Raw genomic sequence first — 19717 nt, 5'->3', positions numbered from 1 at the left:
AAGCTTTTATTGTGACCTGCTAAAAGAATTATCAGGTGGCATAGTGGTAAGATATTAGCATGATTTAGAATTTTTATATGAAGGTTTGATTATGGTTCAGTGGTATAATAAATACTTTCTCTGTGTGCAACTTGGGGTTTGATCAAAGGTAACGGGAGTGGAGTAAAACACCTATGAATTATTAATATGAGTCTGGAGAGCCAAAATGGGTTCTTATTCTGGCTTTCCCACCTACGAGCTGTGAAATAAGACAAGTTACTTAATATCTCTGGGCCTGGGTTTCCTCAGTTCTTAATGGAGACTTATGGAACCTAATACAGGGATTTTTTTAATTAAATAAAGTCGAAGTACAGAAATATACATGGCATGTAGAAAAGTGCTATCACAGTGTTTATTAGAACTATTAAAAAGTGAAAGACAAACACAATAAACACTAAAATAAAAACAAAGTAAATACAATGGAAAGACCACATGCTTAATAGCCATAAACACTACCAGAAGGTGCCTGTAAAAAGTATTGCCTGACATACTCACACAGAGTTGGGAATGGGTGACCTCCCCCCCGTCTCCTGTGTTTCCAGTAGCCTGGCAGTTATGCCCAGGAACTGCCTCTAGCACCATATTAGCACATAAACGGCCATGATCCAGAGACTCACAAATAAATCTCTCAGAAGAGAACAACACAGAGCGACCAGGCCGCAGACATGTTTCCAGACCCCAATATCACCGTCCAGTTAAAAAACATTAATTCAATTAACCCCAGCTGTATAACTGTACTTAAAACCTTAGAATTCCTGGAGCAACATCTCATACTCTATACCACTGATGTATTGAGAGCAGGACACCACATTTGATGGGGTGTAAGGTAGAAAGCAATCAATCTCAGGAGGAAAAAATTGCGCGCGCACACGTGTGTGTGTGTGTGTGTGTGTGTGTGTGTGTATGTGTGTGTGTATATACACTCTGCTCTCAGGAATTTATCCTGGCAGGGCTCAGGGGACCATATGGGATGCTGGGAATCAAACCCAGGTTGGTCGCGTGCAAGGCAAATGCCCTACCCGCTGTGCTATCACTCCAGCCCCTCTAAGGAAACTTTTTTGGATCATTTTTTAGCAGATTATTCATAGCAAGCAATACAAAATAAATTATTTGGGTGCTGCTTTGGGAAAAGGGTTTGGGGGTCAGAGTGGACACATTTGAAATATGATGGTGGGAAGGTGTAATGGTGGTGGGACTGATGTAATATTAAATGTACTAAGTTATTGTGAACAACTTGATAAAAAATGAATTAAATTTTTTTAAAAAATTGTTTGATATAAACCAGGCTTACACAGTATAGTTCATAATTTGGCACTTCATGCATTTTAATTAAAAAAAGAGAATGTTCTTAACTATACACTGGAGGGAGGAGATTATTACAAGAAACATTTTTACTGTTTTGTTCTTAATTAAAAAAAATAATTTGTATTTAAAGATTATTTCTTTGTTTTTAAATGTTTATTTATTTATATTTGTTGAGGGTGTTGCTCAGGGTTTACTCCTGGCTCTGTGCTCAGGGACCACTCCTGTTGAAATAAGGTAAATGAGGTAACAAAGACTGAACAGACCATTGGCTGTGTACAAGGCAAGTGTCTTAACCTCTGTATTACTACTCTTGCCCCTTAACGGTTATTCTTAGAAGCTGGGGAGAGTGTACAGCAGGTAGGGTACTTGCCATGCATGCAGTCAACCTGAGTTTGATTCCCGGCAGCTCACACGATCCTGTGAGCCTCACCAGGAGTGATCCCTGAATGCAGAGCCAGGAGTAAACACCGAGCACCACTGGGTGTGGATAAGAATTAAATAAATGAATAAGAAAATAAATAGTTATTCTTAGCCACCTGTTCTAAGTTTAGTACAAGATGTACAGTTAGTAGAACTAGCTATCTGCATGAACTCTATACATTTTCCTGGGAAAGAATTATATAAATCATTCATTGCTTAGCACTATTATGAATTGTTACCATTTGATTTTTTGTTTGTTTTGGGGCCACACCTAGCTGTGCTCAAGGCATACTTCTGACTTTGCTCAGAGATCATTCCTGGTGGGATTCTGGGAACCGTGTGTGGTACTAGAGATTAAATCTGAGGTTGGCCATGTGCAAGGCAAGTGCCATATACCCACTGTGCTAGTTCTCTGGTACTGCTTTTTAAAAATTTATTTTGGAATTCTTTATTTATTGACAGTACAAAGTTCTCCTGTATTGCTACCCTTTACAAAATTACTCTTTTCCTTTGTCTATTAGTTTAGAATTTTTCAAATAAAATTTTGGTCAACTTTTCTAGGATGCATTCTCTTTGACAATTACTTAAAATGTTTTCTCTATGCATTTCAATTTGCATAATAAGAAAACTTACTTGAAAATTATTGACCATATCTTGTTATAAGTATGCTATGCAACATTTATAAAACCTAGCTTTTAGGGGATCAGAGTGATAGTACCGTGAGTAGGATGTTTGCCTTGCATGCAGCTCACGTGGGTTCAACCCCCTACACCACATATGGCCCCTCCAACCCTCCAGGAATGATTTTTGAGCTCAGAGTCATGAGTAAACCTTGAGCACCACCAGGTTTAGTGAATGCACCACCCCCCCCCCGCAAATAACTTATAGATTTTCTTTAAAATATTGAGATTTACACTTCAAATACCCTATTATTAAACCAAACTATCCATTTGGTTCCAAATTACTTACTCTATAATTTGATTTGGAGCATCAAAATGACCATCATAATTATAATCAAACACTGGTCCACTAACCACATTTACTCCATTTCTTTCCATAGCGTGTTTTACAAGAAGAACATTGTGGAAGTAATCCCATATTTCTGAAAATAAAAGAATAAGGTGTTAAATATATCTACCTCTATTAAACATGGAAATATTGTCTATCATAAGAGTTCATACATGCAAAATAAATAAATTAAATAAGGACTAAATTCATAACAGCTTTTTGTTGTTGATGTAGTGGAAATCTTGAAATTAGTTTTACTTGTAGCTTTTTACAGTTAAATTAGGGTTAAAAACAAATTAGCAAATTTCCAATAAATAAGACATTTGAAGTGAAAAAGAAAACAGTATCAGAGATTCTTCCCCTACTTGTATATAAAATATTAGAAGAAAATAACTCTTAGAACAAAATCTAACTGCAACAAGATGTGATTAATCTGTACACTCAGAAAATCTCAGAGATAAATTAATAGTATAAGTATACTTACTTTTGAATTCCTCATACATAGGGACAAAGTTACTTGTAATTAAACTATCATATTGACTTTCAGCAGTTCTATTATTTCCTGTAAAACAAATTCATTTTGTTAAATCTCACTATGAGAGAAACTGTGACATAAATGTGACATACCATGTGGTACATTTATAACAATTAGTCATATAGATTTATTAAATATCAAGCAGTAGGCTGAACAATATCTAGATAAGCTGAGATCTTGCTTTTTCAGCTATAGGTTACCCTGGGTTCTGTCCCCAGCACTATATGTTTTCCCAACACCACTAGAAGCAATATCTGAGCCTAGAACTTGATGTAACATGTGTCCTACAATGAGTGGCTCCCAAACTAACTACAACAAACAGAGTCAAATTGTTAGAATGATAATACAGAGGGTAGAATGCTTGCCTTGCATGCAGTCAGCTCAGGTCTAATCCACAGTGCCACCTATCTTCCCCCTGAGCCATGAGTGATCTCTGAGCAGAGCCAAGAATAAGTCCTGAGCACTGCCAGACGTGCCTCCCCCTGCCCTTAACCCACCCCACCCCCATGCTTTGCATGCAAAAGACCAGGTTTGAGTTCTAGGAATATATGTTTCACTGAGCACCTCCTGAATAATCCCCCAACTACTGAGCCAGGAGTAAGCTTTCTGCAACACTGGGTATAGCCAAAACAAACAAACAATATAGAAAGGAAGGAACATAGTCTTTTAATAAAGTGATTGTGGACTCTAGACTCCAGAACTATGAGAACATACATTTCTGTTGTTTTAATATATCAAATATATGGTAGTTGTTATAGAAGCATAAGAATCAAATATAACACAGATACAAATGCATTGCCATTGAATGTGAAAATAATAATAATGATATTGAAAATAACTTTCAAGGGGATGGAGTATAGTATAGTGGATAGAGCACCTGTCTTCTATGCATGCAACCTGAATTCGATCCCCAGTACCACATGTGGTCCCCCAGATCCTGTTAGAATTAATCCCTGAACACAGATCCAAAAGTAAGCCCTGGACACCATTGGGTGTGATTCCCCACAAATAAATAATTTGCAAAATAGATAAATAAAATAACTCTCAAAATAAAATTTTTTCTAAGACAATGGGCTTAAATTTCATGAAGACTCCTAACAACATCACAAATGATCAATTCTGAAGGCTTGGGGATGTCTAAAAGAGTGAGTGCAAGGAGTGTGAGCTCTGTAACCAGAATATGAATAAGCAACTTCAGCCCAATTATTCACCAGCTGGACCTTAGGCAAAGTGGACAGAGTATTGTCTCTCTGTTTCATTTGTCTCATATCAATTCTTTCAGAGAAATACTATAGGGATTATAAAAACTATAAATCAGCATTATTTATAATATCCCAGGGTCAAAAACAAACTAAGGTAATAAAATGAGAGTACAAACCAATGGAATATGAATCAACCTTGGAAAAGATAAAGGCCTGCAATTTGTAACAACATGAATGACAGAGAGTGTATTATACTTAGAAAAAGAATCTAAATGGAGTAATACAAATATTTTATAATTTCACAAAGATGTGGTATATAAAAAAAAACAAGCAACAAAAATGAACAGACTAAATAGACTAAGCAAATGTTTAGATTCCAAAACCAATTTAGTTGTTACTGAAAGGGAAAGGAAAGTAGCTGGGCCAATTGGGTAAAATTTACCAATGTTCTGGTATGGTCAAGGACACAATGAACTTTTGGTGTTACTTGATGTAGTTATGATAGATCCTACATACAGTTGCACATCTGAAACTAGTTATAACGCAATGCTACTTGAAATTTTTTAGTCGAATATTATACCTAATAAAGCAATATAGCAGAAAAATAAACTGAATGTATGTGTTTATTATATTACTTTTTCTATTAGCTACACTTGAGTTAAAGACCGAATGGGTGGGCACCAAGGAAAGGGAAATAATTTGCTTGAAAGCAAGCAAAATATTGCTGCCTTTCAGAAAGAATTCAACTTATGATGCAGATTATAATCCACACAATTTAATTTTCTTTTTGGAGGCGGTGAGGGGCTATACCACTGGTTATAGAAATTGCTTGTGGCAGGCTTGGGGGACCATATGGGATGCAGAGGATCAAACCCGGATCAGTTGCATGCAAGGCAAACACGCTACCCACTGTATTATCTCTCCTGTTCCCATAACCCACACAATTTATGGTAAAGTGTTGATATGGAATTTCATTTTATCTCTTAACATCTTGAGACAAATTATTTACTTCATTCCTTTGTTGACGCAAACATTAATATAACAATCAATATGGTAATATTTTAAAAGTATAATCTTATATGCCAATAAAAAAGATAAAACAGTATAGCTATTTGGAGCTTATCCTAAAGTTTCCAAAATACTATGATAAAATATTTTAATAAAATAGTATAATTAGTTAAAGTTTACCCTAAATTTTACACAAATTTGATAGTCCTAGTAAGAAGTAAGTTCATTCATCGTTATTTAGTTGGGAATTTTAAATTGAGACATCACTTTAACTCAGTAAGTCCTTTCCCCCCACTATAACTCAGAATCTTAACTACAAACTTCCAAACTGGCCCCTTCTGTCATGGTTTCCAGAAAGACTGAAGCCAAATATCAGGAATCAACCCCTTCCCAGAAGTTGAAATTGTTGAAAATCTCATGGGGGAGATAATGAAATGACGTTTCCTGGTACACAGGAAGGAGATTTGAATTTGAGAAAAATCAGAGTCACTTTTACATTTCTCAAGAGAGGAGCTTTCTAAAATCAAAACCAAAAAGTGTAAAGCCTATTTAATTTCTTAATCCACAGTTTTAAAATACAGGCAAAAGGCCCAAGTTGAGGGGCAGAAACTGCAACATGATTTCTTGTCACAAGGACAGTTTCATCCTTTATTTCTTCATGTAGAAAGTTTGGGCTACAGCCATAAAAAATATATATATTTATATATTATAAATATAATGTAAATATATCATACTTATATATTTTTCAGCTACGTGTGATCCTCCCTAAGGAATCTTTTAAAATTAAACTTAAACTTGCTGAACTCTCTAAACATCAGGGCCAGATGAGAGTTGATGTGTAGTTCCCATTGGGAAACTGATTAGTGTTTATCACAGCATTAGCACTGCTTCTGGCCAGTTTATAACCATGGGTGCCTCTTGGACAACTAGCTCAGTCCTGCAGACAGTTTCAGTGGAGAATATATGCTTAAGACACATGCCCACATCCAGCTGATTGAGAGCTTTCCAAGATACTGCTCTAAAAAAGAGTTATACTAACCAGGAGGATAGAGGAAGCCGTGGGTGATATTCTTGTTTAAATAGAAGGAACATTTTTGGCTCTCAGAAGGAGCAACCCTGACATCAGCCCGCCAACAGTCTAGGACAGTGGGAGAAAGAGACGATGTGTTTCCCTGTAGAAAGAGAAAAAAAAGAGAAATAATTACGCCCACAGTTGTGGCTTACCCATGGCCTTATATGGCTGGTAACTTCCCTAGACTGTTTCTCATTTAACCTTTTCCTATTTTCTTAGTGAATCAGGTCTACGCAAGCAGTGGAAGTGGATGTCTTCAGTGATGTTTTCTTCTGTGGTTCCTTTCTGGTGAGGGACACCAAGAGGGCAAATCAAATACACCTTGACAACGAATATTTGCAGAACCCAAACTTGAAGTGAGAGCAGAGGAATAATGGGAGCTATTGCTAAAAAACCAACATTCTCTCCAGAATCTCAACTTTTAAAGAGAGATAGAAATTGTACTTGCAAAATAACTGGAAAAATAAATAATTATTTCTGAAATATAATCTAAAGATAGTATTCAGTTGGTCAAGAATTTCTAGTCAACCTAATTCAAAGCAGTTATAGCTCTCTAGTTTATTTTGGGATTTAAACAATTTTGAGCTATGCTTTGTATATCATGAAATATAGAGAATAATTTTTATGAATTTTTGATAAATATTTAGACAAATACAATAACTTGGGCATGGGAGCAGGGGTTTTGGACCATACTTGGCTGTGCTCAGGGCTTACTCCTTGCTCTGTGCTCAGAGATCACACCTGGGGTGCTCAGGGGAATATTTGTAGTGCTGGGGAAGTAACCAGTGTCAGTCACATGCAAAGCAAGCACCATACCCACTGTTCCAACTCTCCAAGCTCCCAAATACAATAATCTATTCATGTTATCCTACAAGTGTGATGTCTAATTAAATTTAAGATAATATCTTTTTTATCAGCACATGGGCTGGAGCACAGCAGGTAGGGCATTTTCCTTGCAAGAAGCCAACCCAGGTTCAATTCCTTTACCCCTTTCGGAGACCCTGGCAAGCTACCAAGAGTATCTCACCCGCACAGCAGAGCTGGCAAGCTACCTGTGGCAAATGTGATATGCCAAAAACAGTAACAAGTCTCACAATGGAGACGTTACTGGTGCCCTCTTGAGCAAATTGAACAATGGGATGACAGTGATACAGTGATTATTAGCACATAATCTTGAGCTAGAAAATATATTTTCTTTAGAAAGTAGATAAGTTTACTAATGTAGAAGAGAAAGGAAAAGGAACTCCCCGTGAGAGAAGAAACTTAGTATAAGATTAAGTTTATGAGTTAGCAAATATTTAGTCATTTCATTTAAAAAATTTTTATTCATCTCGATTCTACTTCCTATAAGTTATATATATCTTATATTTTTATTCATTAAAATATAGTAATATTAGGATGCCCTTCAAATTAAAAGCAAAGATTAGTTATAGAATTTAAAATGTATGTATTAAAGGGGCTGGAGTGATAGTATAGTGTCATTACCTGGTTTTTTATTTGTTTGTTTTGGTGAGTTATAAAATAGGTAGGAGATTAAGATAAGTGAATTTGGGGGAAAGTTTAGAAGAGTGAAAAACTCTTAACTCTCTAGTTGGAAAATGCTACACAAGAATAAAAGGATTTCTCAACCTGATTGAACATTTCTCTCTACCCCCTTCTAAAATCTCACTTAAAGACACTGATAAGTGGGTGGAAAGAGAGTACGGGAATAAACTTTCATCTTGTTGTAATGCCCAAGACCTTGGTATGAGTCCCTAGAACTTCATATGGTCCCCAGAACATTGCGAGGAGTCACTACTGAGCACGGTAAAGAATAGCCCAAGAGAACCACAGGTATGGTCCAACCCTCCCCCCAAATAAATTAAAATGTTTAGAAATACAATAATGATAGAGATCTAAAAAAAGGATGATAATTTTTTTCAGAAGCTAGAAAGCAAATAAGACACATTGGTGTACTAAAGTAATCTGTTATAGGCAAGTAAACACTGGTCTGTGGTTGGGGAAATCAAACTAAAGCTGAATCCTAATGTAGAGCTCCCAAGAGAAGCACTCGAATAATCCTACATGCAAGGAATATGTGTAGAATTAAAAAGAATAATAACATTTATTCTCCAAAGAGGCAAACCAAAGGGATGACCTGACTAAAGACTGGGAATATCTTGGGGGGTAGAGTCTTTGATCACATTCTCTTCCAGACTAAAATCAAGGCATCAAAGGAAGTCTGTAGTCTAGCTGGAGGGATTCCCTCAAGTATCATGATAACACCTCAGGTGCCCTGCCACTGTTCTGGGCAGAGTCAAATTAGTTGTCTTTACTCTGGGGAAAAAAAGCCCGAAAGGGAAACCAGATATTTTCAACTGGGAGCCCCCAATATTAATCGCTGTTTTTTTTTCTATTCTAATTAACTTGAAGTCTTTAAGCTGGCAGCCCCAGTCATGAGGCTTAGTGTCTTGACTAAATATATGAGCTCACAGCCAAGGACCACCAGGTAACTGGTGGGAGACAGGAGAGGAATTAAGAAAAAAAAAAGATACTAAGCAAAGGACTCAAGAAACCTAACATCTTAGAGTGATGCTGTTATATGAAACAAACATAAGAAAGAGCAGAAAGCGCTAAACAGAGAGAAAGGTATTAAATTCCAAGAAAGACCTCTTGGAATTTAAATACATGAGCAGACAAAAAAAGGTGGAGTTAAAGAAAATAGATGGAAAATAGGGAACACTTAAGGGCATTAGAGTCTCAGTCCAGGAAATCTAATGTTATATTATATTGAAGAAAAACTATAAATAAAATTGTAAAGTAGAATCATCAAAATTCTAAAGTTCAATAATTAATCCCACAGATGATACAAAAATATTTTAAATATACAAGGTCTCAAAGATTTATCTTCCTTTCTTACTTTTTGGGGAAATTTACTAGTGCTATTGTCCACAAAAATAAGAAATAAACCAAGAAATATGAAGATATTTCTGTTACATTTGGTAGAGTATTTCTCACTATTTCACTCTTCTGGAAACAGATACTGGAAAGCTAAAAACGTTTCTTATGTCACATTGAAAAGTATGGCATAGCAAACAAATCTGAATAACCAGAATTTTTCATTTAGCATAAAGTGACATATACAGATGCTATGACATGGGAGAGACAGGACTATTCATTGATAGAAGTCCCCATAGACATCTAAGAAGCTGTGACTTGATTTCTACCACATATCTTTTACCTTCTATTATAAAACTTCACATCTAGTATATTGTACTTGAACACATAGACAATTCATAAAGGCAGCCATAGATGTAGATTCCACAATGTGAGGAAAATGAAAACACATTTCAACCTAAAGTCATCAAGACTAGGAAACACAGGAGGAAGTTTCCATTATAAAAGTTAGATGTTATCCAATAGGCAGTCTTTTAAAGAGATGGAAAGAACACAGGTCACAGCATTTCTGAGTCCGGAGCTCTTGAGAGAAAGCAGAGTGAACCACTGTTGCAACACACACACACACACACACATACACACACACACACACACACACACACACACACACACACACTTTTTCTCTCTCCTCTTTCTCTCTCTCTGCCATTTTTTCTTGTCTTTTTCCCCCCTGAGACTTCCTTCAAGAATTTTTAAGCCAAGGGATAAAAGTTAAGGAAAACAATAAGCAGAATGACAGACAAACTCTGACCTCCCTAGCTCTCAAAATTCTTCAAGGAAAAGGTGATGAACACAGATTGGAAAGTATGATGCCTTTTTATATCTTGCCTGACATAGAAACCAAACAGAATTGAATGCAGAGTAAAATTATTTTTACTGAAATTATGCACACTGCTTAACTAAAGGTTGGATGTAAAACACAAAGTATATTTATTTGAATATTGGATGATTATCTTCTGGTGACAATAGTAACTACATATTTATAATTTGTTATTTCCCTAGTTGTGATATTATTTCCTACAGGGAGGAGTTATTTTTAAAAGAATAGTTTTCAGTGCCATGGGGCAAACCAAGGGTCTCAAGTGTGTAAGGCAAGCAGGCACTCTACCTGCTGGGTGCATTACTGCATATTAAACTTCTAAGGTATAGGTTAAATTATTTTCATAAATTATTCTCACTTCCACTTTTTTAACCTAGAAATAGAAAGAAAAGTTACCATCTTTCTGCTAAGTAGGCCCAGAAGCAAAAGCCAAAAGGAGTCTGTTCAAACTTAATGGTTTTGAACAGCTGTTACAGGACATTTAAAATCACAACTACTTCCCCAGAGCTGTTCTGAGATAACAACAACAACAATTAGAAAAACCCACCAAAGCCACAGCAAAACAAAAGCTGCACCAAACTTAAAGGCACAGGCCAATTAAGTCCCTGCTCTAAGATGTGCTTATTTACAGTCTGATTTTTCAAACACAGGGCTGATTTACAATATTTTTATGGGAATCTCAAAACATCCATGTATGTAATTTCCTTGAACCACAACACACTAACAAGAGTAATTTCTGAATTAGAAAGCAGAAAATTGCTAGAATTCCATCCTGTCACATGGAGGGAGAAATACACAAAGTAGTTCTGTGGGATCACAAAGAAGTGGAACTTTGGTAATAAAGAAGCTAGTTTTAAAACAATAACAACAAAGAATTGTACTACACTAGCCTGCAAGCACTTAAAAATCTCTCTGCCTTTGGTTTCCTCCAAAGAGCATGTAAATTCAGGAATGTGAAACAGCAGGGGAAAGTATGAAAATTATAAATATTTCCCCTAACTACACACTCTAGCAGTACCTGGACTCTACGAGGGAAAACTGTCTAAAAAGATTGGCCTTCTATAGGCTACCCTGCTCAGAAACAAAAACAAACAAAAAAATTTTGTGGATTAAATAACTTCACATTGAAATGTCATAGTATGTTAGAAAAAAATCACAAATAACTGAACATTATTCATTTTAAGAAAGTAATATGCAACTTACTACACATATGAACTGAGGTCACTGTTGGTGAAATATTTGCCCACACTGGGAAGCAATATTAGAGTTCTCCTACTACTAGCCACAATTAAACCATTGTCAGCAGCTGAGTTGACTTTTTGAGCACACAAAGCTTTGATTAGTACTGGGATAAACGTACTTATTTTTCTCTACCAGTTTTCAGTTAGAATAAAAAGAGGAAATATGCCAGATACAACCAATCAGTTCCAATAAAGAAAAGTTGGCATATCTGTACTCTTAGCAAGAATAATTAATTGAAGCCTGTCATTACAGACTTCAGATATAAGTTACTAAGATTTTCTTGACAAGAAAGCTTCCTAATGACTTATTTACCCCTCTAGTTCAAAGTACTTCTTTGTCTTTAAGTACGTAGAATAATTGTTGGAATTAATTCATCTTACGCACTCATTTAATAAGCATTTACTGGCAGCTCTATTGTTCTGGGGATACACTAAATAAAACCATCCTTGCCTGAGGGAATGTTCAGACTGATTTGGGGCTGACTTTGATTTTTATATTATTTTAAATTTTTCTGGTTGCTAATAAGATTTCATTGCTTGGCGCATAATATTCGTCCATTTATTAACCAAGCAGCTTGTAACTTGCTTGTTTAATAGTACTGTTTTATTCACTATACTGGATCATAATTTCTATTCTGGAGACTCATTGCTTGTTTCTTACATACAATGTAAACATACATTGTCCTATTCACGACTTTGTCTTTTTGTCACACATTAAAGTTAACGTAACAAATGAATCAATTTTTCTGTAGTTTTATTCTCATGACCTCAGAAATCCTTCTCTGAAATCATAAAATTAAGCAAAAGGGAAAATAGGGACTTGCTGTTCAACTTTAGGTATAAATTCACCAGTGATAGAGCAAATAGTTTTGTAGATAGAGCAAAGTGGAATCTAACATTTTCTTTCCTGTGGAAGCCATTTATGAAAAAGGTAGTCTGCCAGATAGTGAAGACGGGAGAAGATTTAAAACTTGAATTCTTAGGCTAGAAAGATTACACCATTGGTAGGTGTTTGCCTTGCACGTGACCACCTAGGTTTGATTGCTGATACCAGGCGATTCTTCCAAGCACCACTAGGGGTAACTTCTGAATACAGACCAGGAATGGCCCTGGGGCCCCCACTGGGTTTGATTCACCACCACCACCATTGCGAGCATGTGGTGCTCACACACACACACACACACACACACACACACACACACACACATACACACACACACACACACAAGCCCCCCCAAACCTTGGCTTTTTTTCCTTTTATTTTTTTCTTTTGGATCATACCCAACAATGCTCAGGGGTTAGTCCTGGCTCTGCACTCAGGAATCACTCCTGGCGGTGTTTGGGGAACCATATGGGATGCCGGGGATCAAACCCAGGTCGGCCACGTGCAAGGCAAACACCCTCACTGCTGTGCTATCGCTTGCCCCCCCCCCCCAACAAACCTTGGATTTTTAGATTTTTATCTTCGGGCTAGAACAACCTTTGACAATTCACACTTGTAATTTCCAGGTCTGTCTGATCTGAGCTTTTGATCCTTCTGAAAAGGATTACTTTAGCAACAGAAGTGAAGAAGGGGGTGTGTGTCATGCAGGGGGTGGGGGCTGCTCATATATATATATATATATATATATATATGTATATATATATATATATATATATATATACATATACCACCTGGGTGAGCTGATTGGTCTTTATCTTAATAATCTGACTGTTTTTAACAACTCAGATTAATTAGTTTTACACTTTTGTGCAAGCTACCCGTGGCATATTCAATATGCCAAAAACAGTAACAATAGGTCTTATTCCCCTGACCCTGAAAAAGCCTTCAATCATTGGGAAAGACGAATAAGGAGAGCCTGCTAAAATCTCAGGACTGCTGGGGCTGGAGCAATAGCACAGCCGGTAGGGCATTTGCCTTGCATGTGGTCAACCCGGGTTTGATTCCCAGCATCCCATATGGTCCCCTGAGCACCGCCAGGAGTAATTCCTGAGTGCAGAGCCAGGAGTAACCCCTGTGCACAGCCAGGTGTAACCCAAAAAGAAAAAAAATCTCAGGGCTGGGAGGAATAGAGACATTACTGGTGCCTGCTCAAGTAAATCGATGAAGGGAATGACAGTGATACACCCTTGTGTAAAATATCAGGCATAACCAACCGGGCACAGGAGCAGGGAGAGGAAAGCATATAAGCACAGGTCCTGGAAGAGCAAGAAATCTAGTGGAAAAGCTGCTGCTGGAAAGAAGCTTGCCCAGGGAGCTGTCTGCGGGAAGCTGTAGGAACAGCTTGACTCAAAGAGAGATGCTGTCGTCCTGGTCCTAAGCAGGGGTTGCTGCTGACCTCTTGTGTGCTTCAAGAGCTGTAAAACTGAAGACAGCTGGTGGCTGGTGCGCTATATTCTTACTTGCCATCCCCCAAGCACTGGAAGCCACTTGGTTAGCCATTTGCTCTGTAACATCGCCTTATTCATACTGTGCCTGCCCTAATACATTGCAGGAAGCAAATTGCTTCTCATATAATCAAAAAATAGTACAGCCTTCTTCATAAGTAGTCAAGAATGCCGCACACTTCTCTTTGAATATTTTTTTAAATCTTCTTTTCTACCAGTCATAGTTTTTGAATAACTGACCTGTAAATACTTCCTAATTTCTCAGAGAAAAGAACAGTTTTCCTCTTTTACGCTCACAGAACACCTATAAATCTCTTTACGGAACATCTGGAACATTGACTTACAAGCTGAAGGTCAGTAATCTTCCTTTGAGTTCTCTACTGCTAATTAAAATTCAAATTTTAGAATATTACTACAGAGTTTCTTTTCCACCAACCTATGTAGATTAAAAACAGAGACTTACGGGTTTGGGAACTGTGTATGATGTCCACATGGGCATCTTAAAAGCTTTTCCATAACCACTGATGTATTCACTGTGATAAAGGAGACAGTGTTCCTTGTTTGTCTGCGTGACTCTGGGCCTCCCAAATGGCAAGTTTAGTTTTTCTGTGTCTGTTTCTAAAATAAAAATGATATAAAACAAAATTAAAATATTTGGTAGAATTAGCAAATTTTTCTATGCATGGCAACTACCAGTCTATAAGAGTTGATAATATGCCAGGTACTCTCATAAGTATTTTATATATTTAACATGTCTTAACTCTTTCAATGACCTGAGGTTGAAAACTATGACTACAAATCACAAAACCTAAGGGCTGGGGGTCTGGAGCGATAGTATAGGGGGTAGGGCATTTGCCTTGTATGCAGTTGACCAGGGTTCGATTCCCAGCATCCTATATGGTCCCCTGAGCATTGCCAGGAGTAATTCCTGAGTGCAAAGCCAGGAGTAAGCCCTGTGCATTGCTGGGTATGACCCAAAAAGAAAAAAAAACAAAAAACAAAAAACTTAGGGGCTGGAGAGATAATAGACTGACAGGGTGCTTGTATTGCATGCGGCCAACCTACATTTGATCACTGGCACCCCATATGGTGGTACCCTGAGCTCCCCAGGAGTGATCCCCGAATGCAGAATCAGTAAGTCCTGGTCACTGCCAGGTGTGGCCCCAAACCAAAATCAAAACAATCAATCAAAAAACAGATTACAAATCCAAGCTTAGTTTAGTCAAGCAATTAAAATTTAACATAACACTGTGAAGAGATAAAGACCTCAAATGCAAAAGCATATGCCTTGTAACAAAGACCTACTTTGGAAAAGATATTAGAAGCTATGCCAAAATCTGTCAAATTTTCAATTGTCTGCAGTTGTAAGACTATTTATGGCTGGTTAAAAAGATTACAAAACTTTTATGCCACAGAATAACATTCAGCAAATTATTAGAGTATTGAAACAACCTATCTGCAGTTACAGAACTGTGACTATATTCCAGATAGTATTCTCAGAGCACACATATGTCACCTCATTTAATAACTTTAAAAAGTAGACATCTCCATTTAATAAATGAGGAAATAGGCGTAGCAAGCTTAATACAAGAACACTTAAAGTGTAATAAGCAATAATAATATTGCTACATTGTCAAGGCCAGAGATTGCCCTAAATTCTTCCTGTTGATTAATTCAAGCTTAACTACAAGAGGTGGATAACATTGCTATGATAAAGATGAGACGCCAAAAAAGGTAAATAATTTGACCCAGATTACAGTCAGGAAATGCTACTTTTGTTTGTTTCTTCATGCATTCTAGCAATAACATCTTTACACTCCAAAGTGTCTTTCAGTTTAATTTGGATACTTCTCAAAGGCAATATTGTTTTGTTATACCCGAACATCAAAGACTTAACATGTTTTCCATTAACTTACTTTCATTGTGGGTGAGATTTAGCCTTCTATTCACACGTTCTATGTCAGCAGTCTGCAAGACAATGTGGGACAGAGGCAAAATTTAGGCAAATTATAACACATATTTTTAAAGGCGGATAAAGTCATTTCTGTGGTCATCACATATAAAGAAGATACAATGACTTCTCCCTGTAATTTTTTTTTGGGGGGGTATGGAAGTATTTTTGGTATGGAAGCTCTGATATTGGAGCAGAGCGTTTTGATCACAGTGTTTTGAACCAGCTATTATGTTGGGATGACATCCCAGTGCTTCTCAGGCTGAAACAGCATACAACCCTGTTGAAATTTTGTGAAAAAGCAGATTCTGAGTCTTTAAGCTTGAGTTCAGGGGGCCTAGTCATTCTGGATCTTTAATCAGCTCACAGGAAATGCAGAAGCTGATGGACAAACTTTTGATTTTGTTTATGAGCCACATCCAGCAGTGTTCACGGGTTACTCCTGGTTCTGTACTCAGAGATTACTTCTGGGGCTGGGTATTGTATCATAACCAGGTCCTGGGGATTGAACCCGTGTTGGCCACGATCAAGGGCTGTATCTCCAGCCCTACAAGGACCTTTTTTTTAATCTTTTACAAAGATGAGCTTGGGGGTTACAGTCAGACAAATCTTCTGTGACCTTGAACAATTTCTGAAACTCTTTATCTCTGATATGAGAGACAAAACACCTACTTTACAATAATTAGTATATCATTTTAAAGGGGACTGTTGCTTAACATTATCTTCGGCTGTAGATAAGAAGCTCCTATCCTTACACTAATCATCACTGTGGATTTGATTTTGACTGGATTTTTGTCCTTTAAGTGCTCTTCTGGTGAGTTATTTATGTGGCACAATATTCTGAAGATTGGAGAACATAAAATTCTCCCTCGACTCTGAGCTATGAGATAACTTTTACTTGAGAAAGCCGATGTTTATTTAGCTCTAGATAAATAAATATAAACAAAATTTGCATCCCTGGAATCAACGTGGGATGCAAGTTTTCCTTTTAGCTTAAAAGAACTTCAGATAATTGGACTCTGAAAATCCCCCTGAAAACCAAGCCCCACCCACTCACATGCTTTTGTTTTCATAGATAGGCTGGTCCTTAACTTTTGATCTCAGGTTCTCACTCCTTGACCATCAGAGGACCTTCCTAGCACTGGCATCTCATGCTGGAAGTCTCTTAGGATCTGAATTCCAGCTAGGAAACTCAGCCTTGGCCCTGATCCACAAAAAGAGAAGACCTTTCCTGTATTGCCTGTCGGTCTGACTCCAAGCAGATTACACAAAGGGACACCTCCCACCTAGAGTGCTGAGTAGCCTTCGCAGAACCTACCATACGGTGTGTATTTACTCGATCGCACAAGTGCACTTCTCCAGTTCTTTCTGCTCTAAGTAACCAAATCTGATCATCTAATTCATTTTGATGGGACATCAGAGAAAGCTCCACAATTTGAATGGTTCTCAATGGTATCACTTAGGTCACAAAAGAATAAATTTCTGAAAAGGACTTTCTAGTTTTCAAAACATGTCCACATATATATTTTTTTGCTTTTTGGGTCACACCCAGCGATGCACAGGAGTTACTCCTGGCTCATGCACTCAGAAATCACTCCTGGTGGTGCTGGGGGACCATATGGGATGCTGGGAATTGAACCCAGGTCGGCCGAGTGCAAGGGAAATGCCCTACCCGCTGTGCTATGGTTCCAGCCCCACATGTCCACGTATTTGATCTTATTCTTCTCATTTCCAGAAAGGTTCAGCAGATCACATACATTTATTGGCCAAATGTTAAAGCTGGAATATAGCTACCTTGGTTGCATGCTAACCAGGTTATAAACTAGCTTGCCCCTTTACAGGATTCCGGATGATTCATTACTTACTTGTAATTCAGAGCATGTACATCCTAGATTATCTGTGGGCTTCAGAGACTGAACTTCACAAACAGAATGATTTGACATTTCCTGCGCGTGGGCTGGATTATAAAAAGGCACCTTCAAAAGATGGTTCAGACTACCGTGGGTACCATTGTTGGGTGCTGGGTGGATACGTAGAAGATCTGTTTTGAAACAAGAAGTTTAAAGTAGTTTTAAATTGGAAGACAACAGTTAAGAAAGAGATGTGAGAAAATGAATGGCTACTGTTTGCTCCCTTCAGTGAATTCTGCTGTAATGCAGTCATGGGTAACCACTCAGCTTAGGATCATTTCCCCAGAGTCATCATCACGAGCATGTCTAGAGAATTGAATAGTGTCTGTGAATGAGCTATGGGAAGTCCCATAACTGGTTCTATTCTTCCAGAGAAAACCATTATTGTTTAAATGATCCCATTTCCATTTCCCTTATGTTTTGTTTTGTTTTGTTTTGGGGGGGGGGCTCATACCCAGCATTGCACAGGGGAAACTTCTGGCTCATGCACTCAGGAGTTATTTCTGGCTGTGCTCGGGGGACCATATGGGATGCTGGGAATTGAACCCAGGTTGGCGGCATGCAAGGCAAATGCCCTACCCGCTGTACTATCATTTTACCCCCCCCCCCCCATTTCCCTCTGCATCTGTCATGTTCCCTTATGTTTTCTTGCATGCAGAGGTTTCATTCAGTAAAAACAAACTTAACAAAGTTAAATTATTAACAATCTTTTTTTTTTTTTTTTTTTGCTTTTTGGGTCACACCCGGCAATGCACAGGGCTTACTCCTGGCTCTGCACTCAGGAATTACCCCTGGTGGTGCTCAGGGGACCATATGGGATGCTGGGAATCGAACCCGGTCGGCCGTGTGCAAGGCAAATGCCCTATCATACCCGCTGTACTATCGCTCCAGCCCCAAATTATTAACAATCTTAACTGTCATATGTTTATTTAATTATATGACATTTCTCTAAGTACCAATATTTAAAAAATAAGCTAGCAGATTTTACTTAATAGGGTGATAGTTTTTCTGATTTTTTATAAAAATAAAACACAAGTGTTTTATAGAATAACTTTTTCAGAGACTCTTGCTGAATACAATCAGATGGATTTCTCCTGGAATTCTAATCCTATATGGATCCTTCTAAGCCTCTTCCAAGGGGCCAGCAGTCCTGACCACACATTCAGTCTTGGGAACCAAGAATTTCAGTTAATAATGATATAACACAGGGGCTGCATGAATAGCACAGCAGGTAGGGGGTTTGCCTTGCACACATCTGACCCTGGTTTGATTCCCAGCATCCCATAATGTCCCCTGAGCACCTCCAGCAGTGATTCCTGAGTGCATAAGCCAAGAGTAACCCCTGTACATCGCCAGGTGTAACCCAAAAAGCAAAATAATAATAATAATAATAACAATAATGATGATGATACAGCACATTCTTTAATTATATTTTGTCCTTCTCATCCTCTTTGTTGAACACTTTAGCTATGATATTCACACATACAAGTATGTTTCTCCTGCTTTTTAATGTTAGACATGTAATCTTATTTATTTAAGTTATAGTAAATTAGATAACCAGACAGTAACCAAGTTGGTCTACTGAGATCTTATGTTTATCATTACTGATACTGTCACTGTCACTGTCATCCCATTGCTCATCATTTTGATCGAGCAGGCACCAGTATTGTCTCCATTGTGAGACTTGTTGTTACTGTTTTTGGCTTATCGAATATTTTGCCAGGCTCTGCCATGCGGGCAGGATACTTGCGGTAGCTTGCCGGGCTCTCCAAGAGGGATGGAGGAATCGAACCTATGTCAGCCTCATGCAGGCAAATGCCCTATCTGCTGTGCTATTGCTCCAGTCCTTATCACTCCTAGAAAAACTAAAAGTTATTCATA

The 19717-nt window shown here is 37.8% G+C and overlaps 1 protein-coding gene across 1 annotated transcript in view; it reads right to left on the bottom strand.

Moving 5' to 3' along the window:
• The window catches only part of ENPP3 (ectonucleotide pyrophosphatase/phosphodiesterase 3), a 98779-nt gene that overhangs the window by 7585 nt on the left and 71477 nt on the right, over window positions 1–19717 (bottom strand). The window contains exons 18-23 of the mRNA XM_004609092.2: window positions 17792–17967; window positions 15892–15943; window positions 14439–14593; window positions 6557–6689; window positions 3257–3334; window positions 2734–2866 (exon numbers count right to left, since the gene is read on the bottom strand). Of these exons, the coding sequence (XP_004609149.1) occupies window positions 2734–2866; window positions 3257–3334; window positions 6557–6689; window positions 14439–14593; window positions 15892–15943; window positions 17792–17967 (727 nt within the window). The remainder of the gene's footprint in view (window positions 1–2733; window positions 2867–3256; window positions 3335–6556; window positions 6690–14438; window positions 14594–15891; window positions 15944–17791; window positions 17968–19717) is intronic.

This window comes from Sorex araneus, chromosome 4 (assembly GCF_027595985.1).
Source record: "Sorex araneus isolate mSorAra2 chromosome 4, mSorAra2.pri, whole genome shotgun sequence".
In the NCBI taxonomy this organism is placed as follows: domain Eukaryota; kingdom Metazoa; phylum Chordata; class Mammalia; order Eulipotyphla; family Soricidae; genus Sorex; species Sorex araneus.
This window is presented reverse-complemented; position numbering and strand designations above follow the sequence as displayed.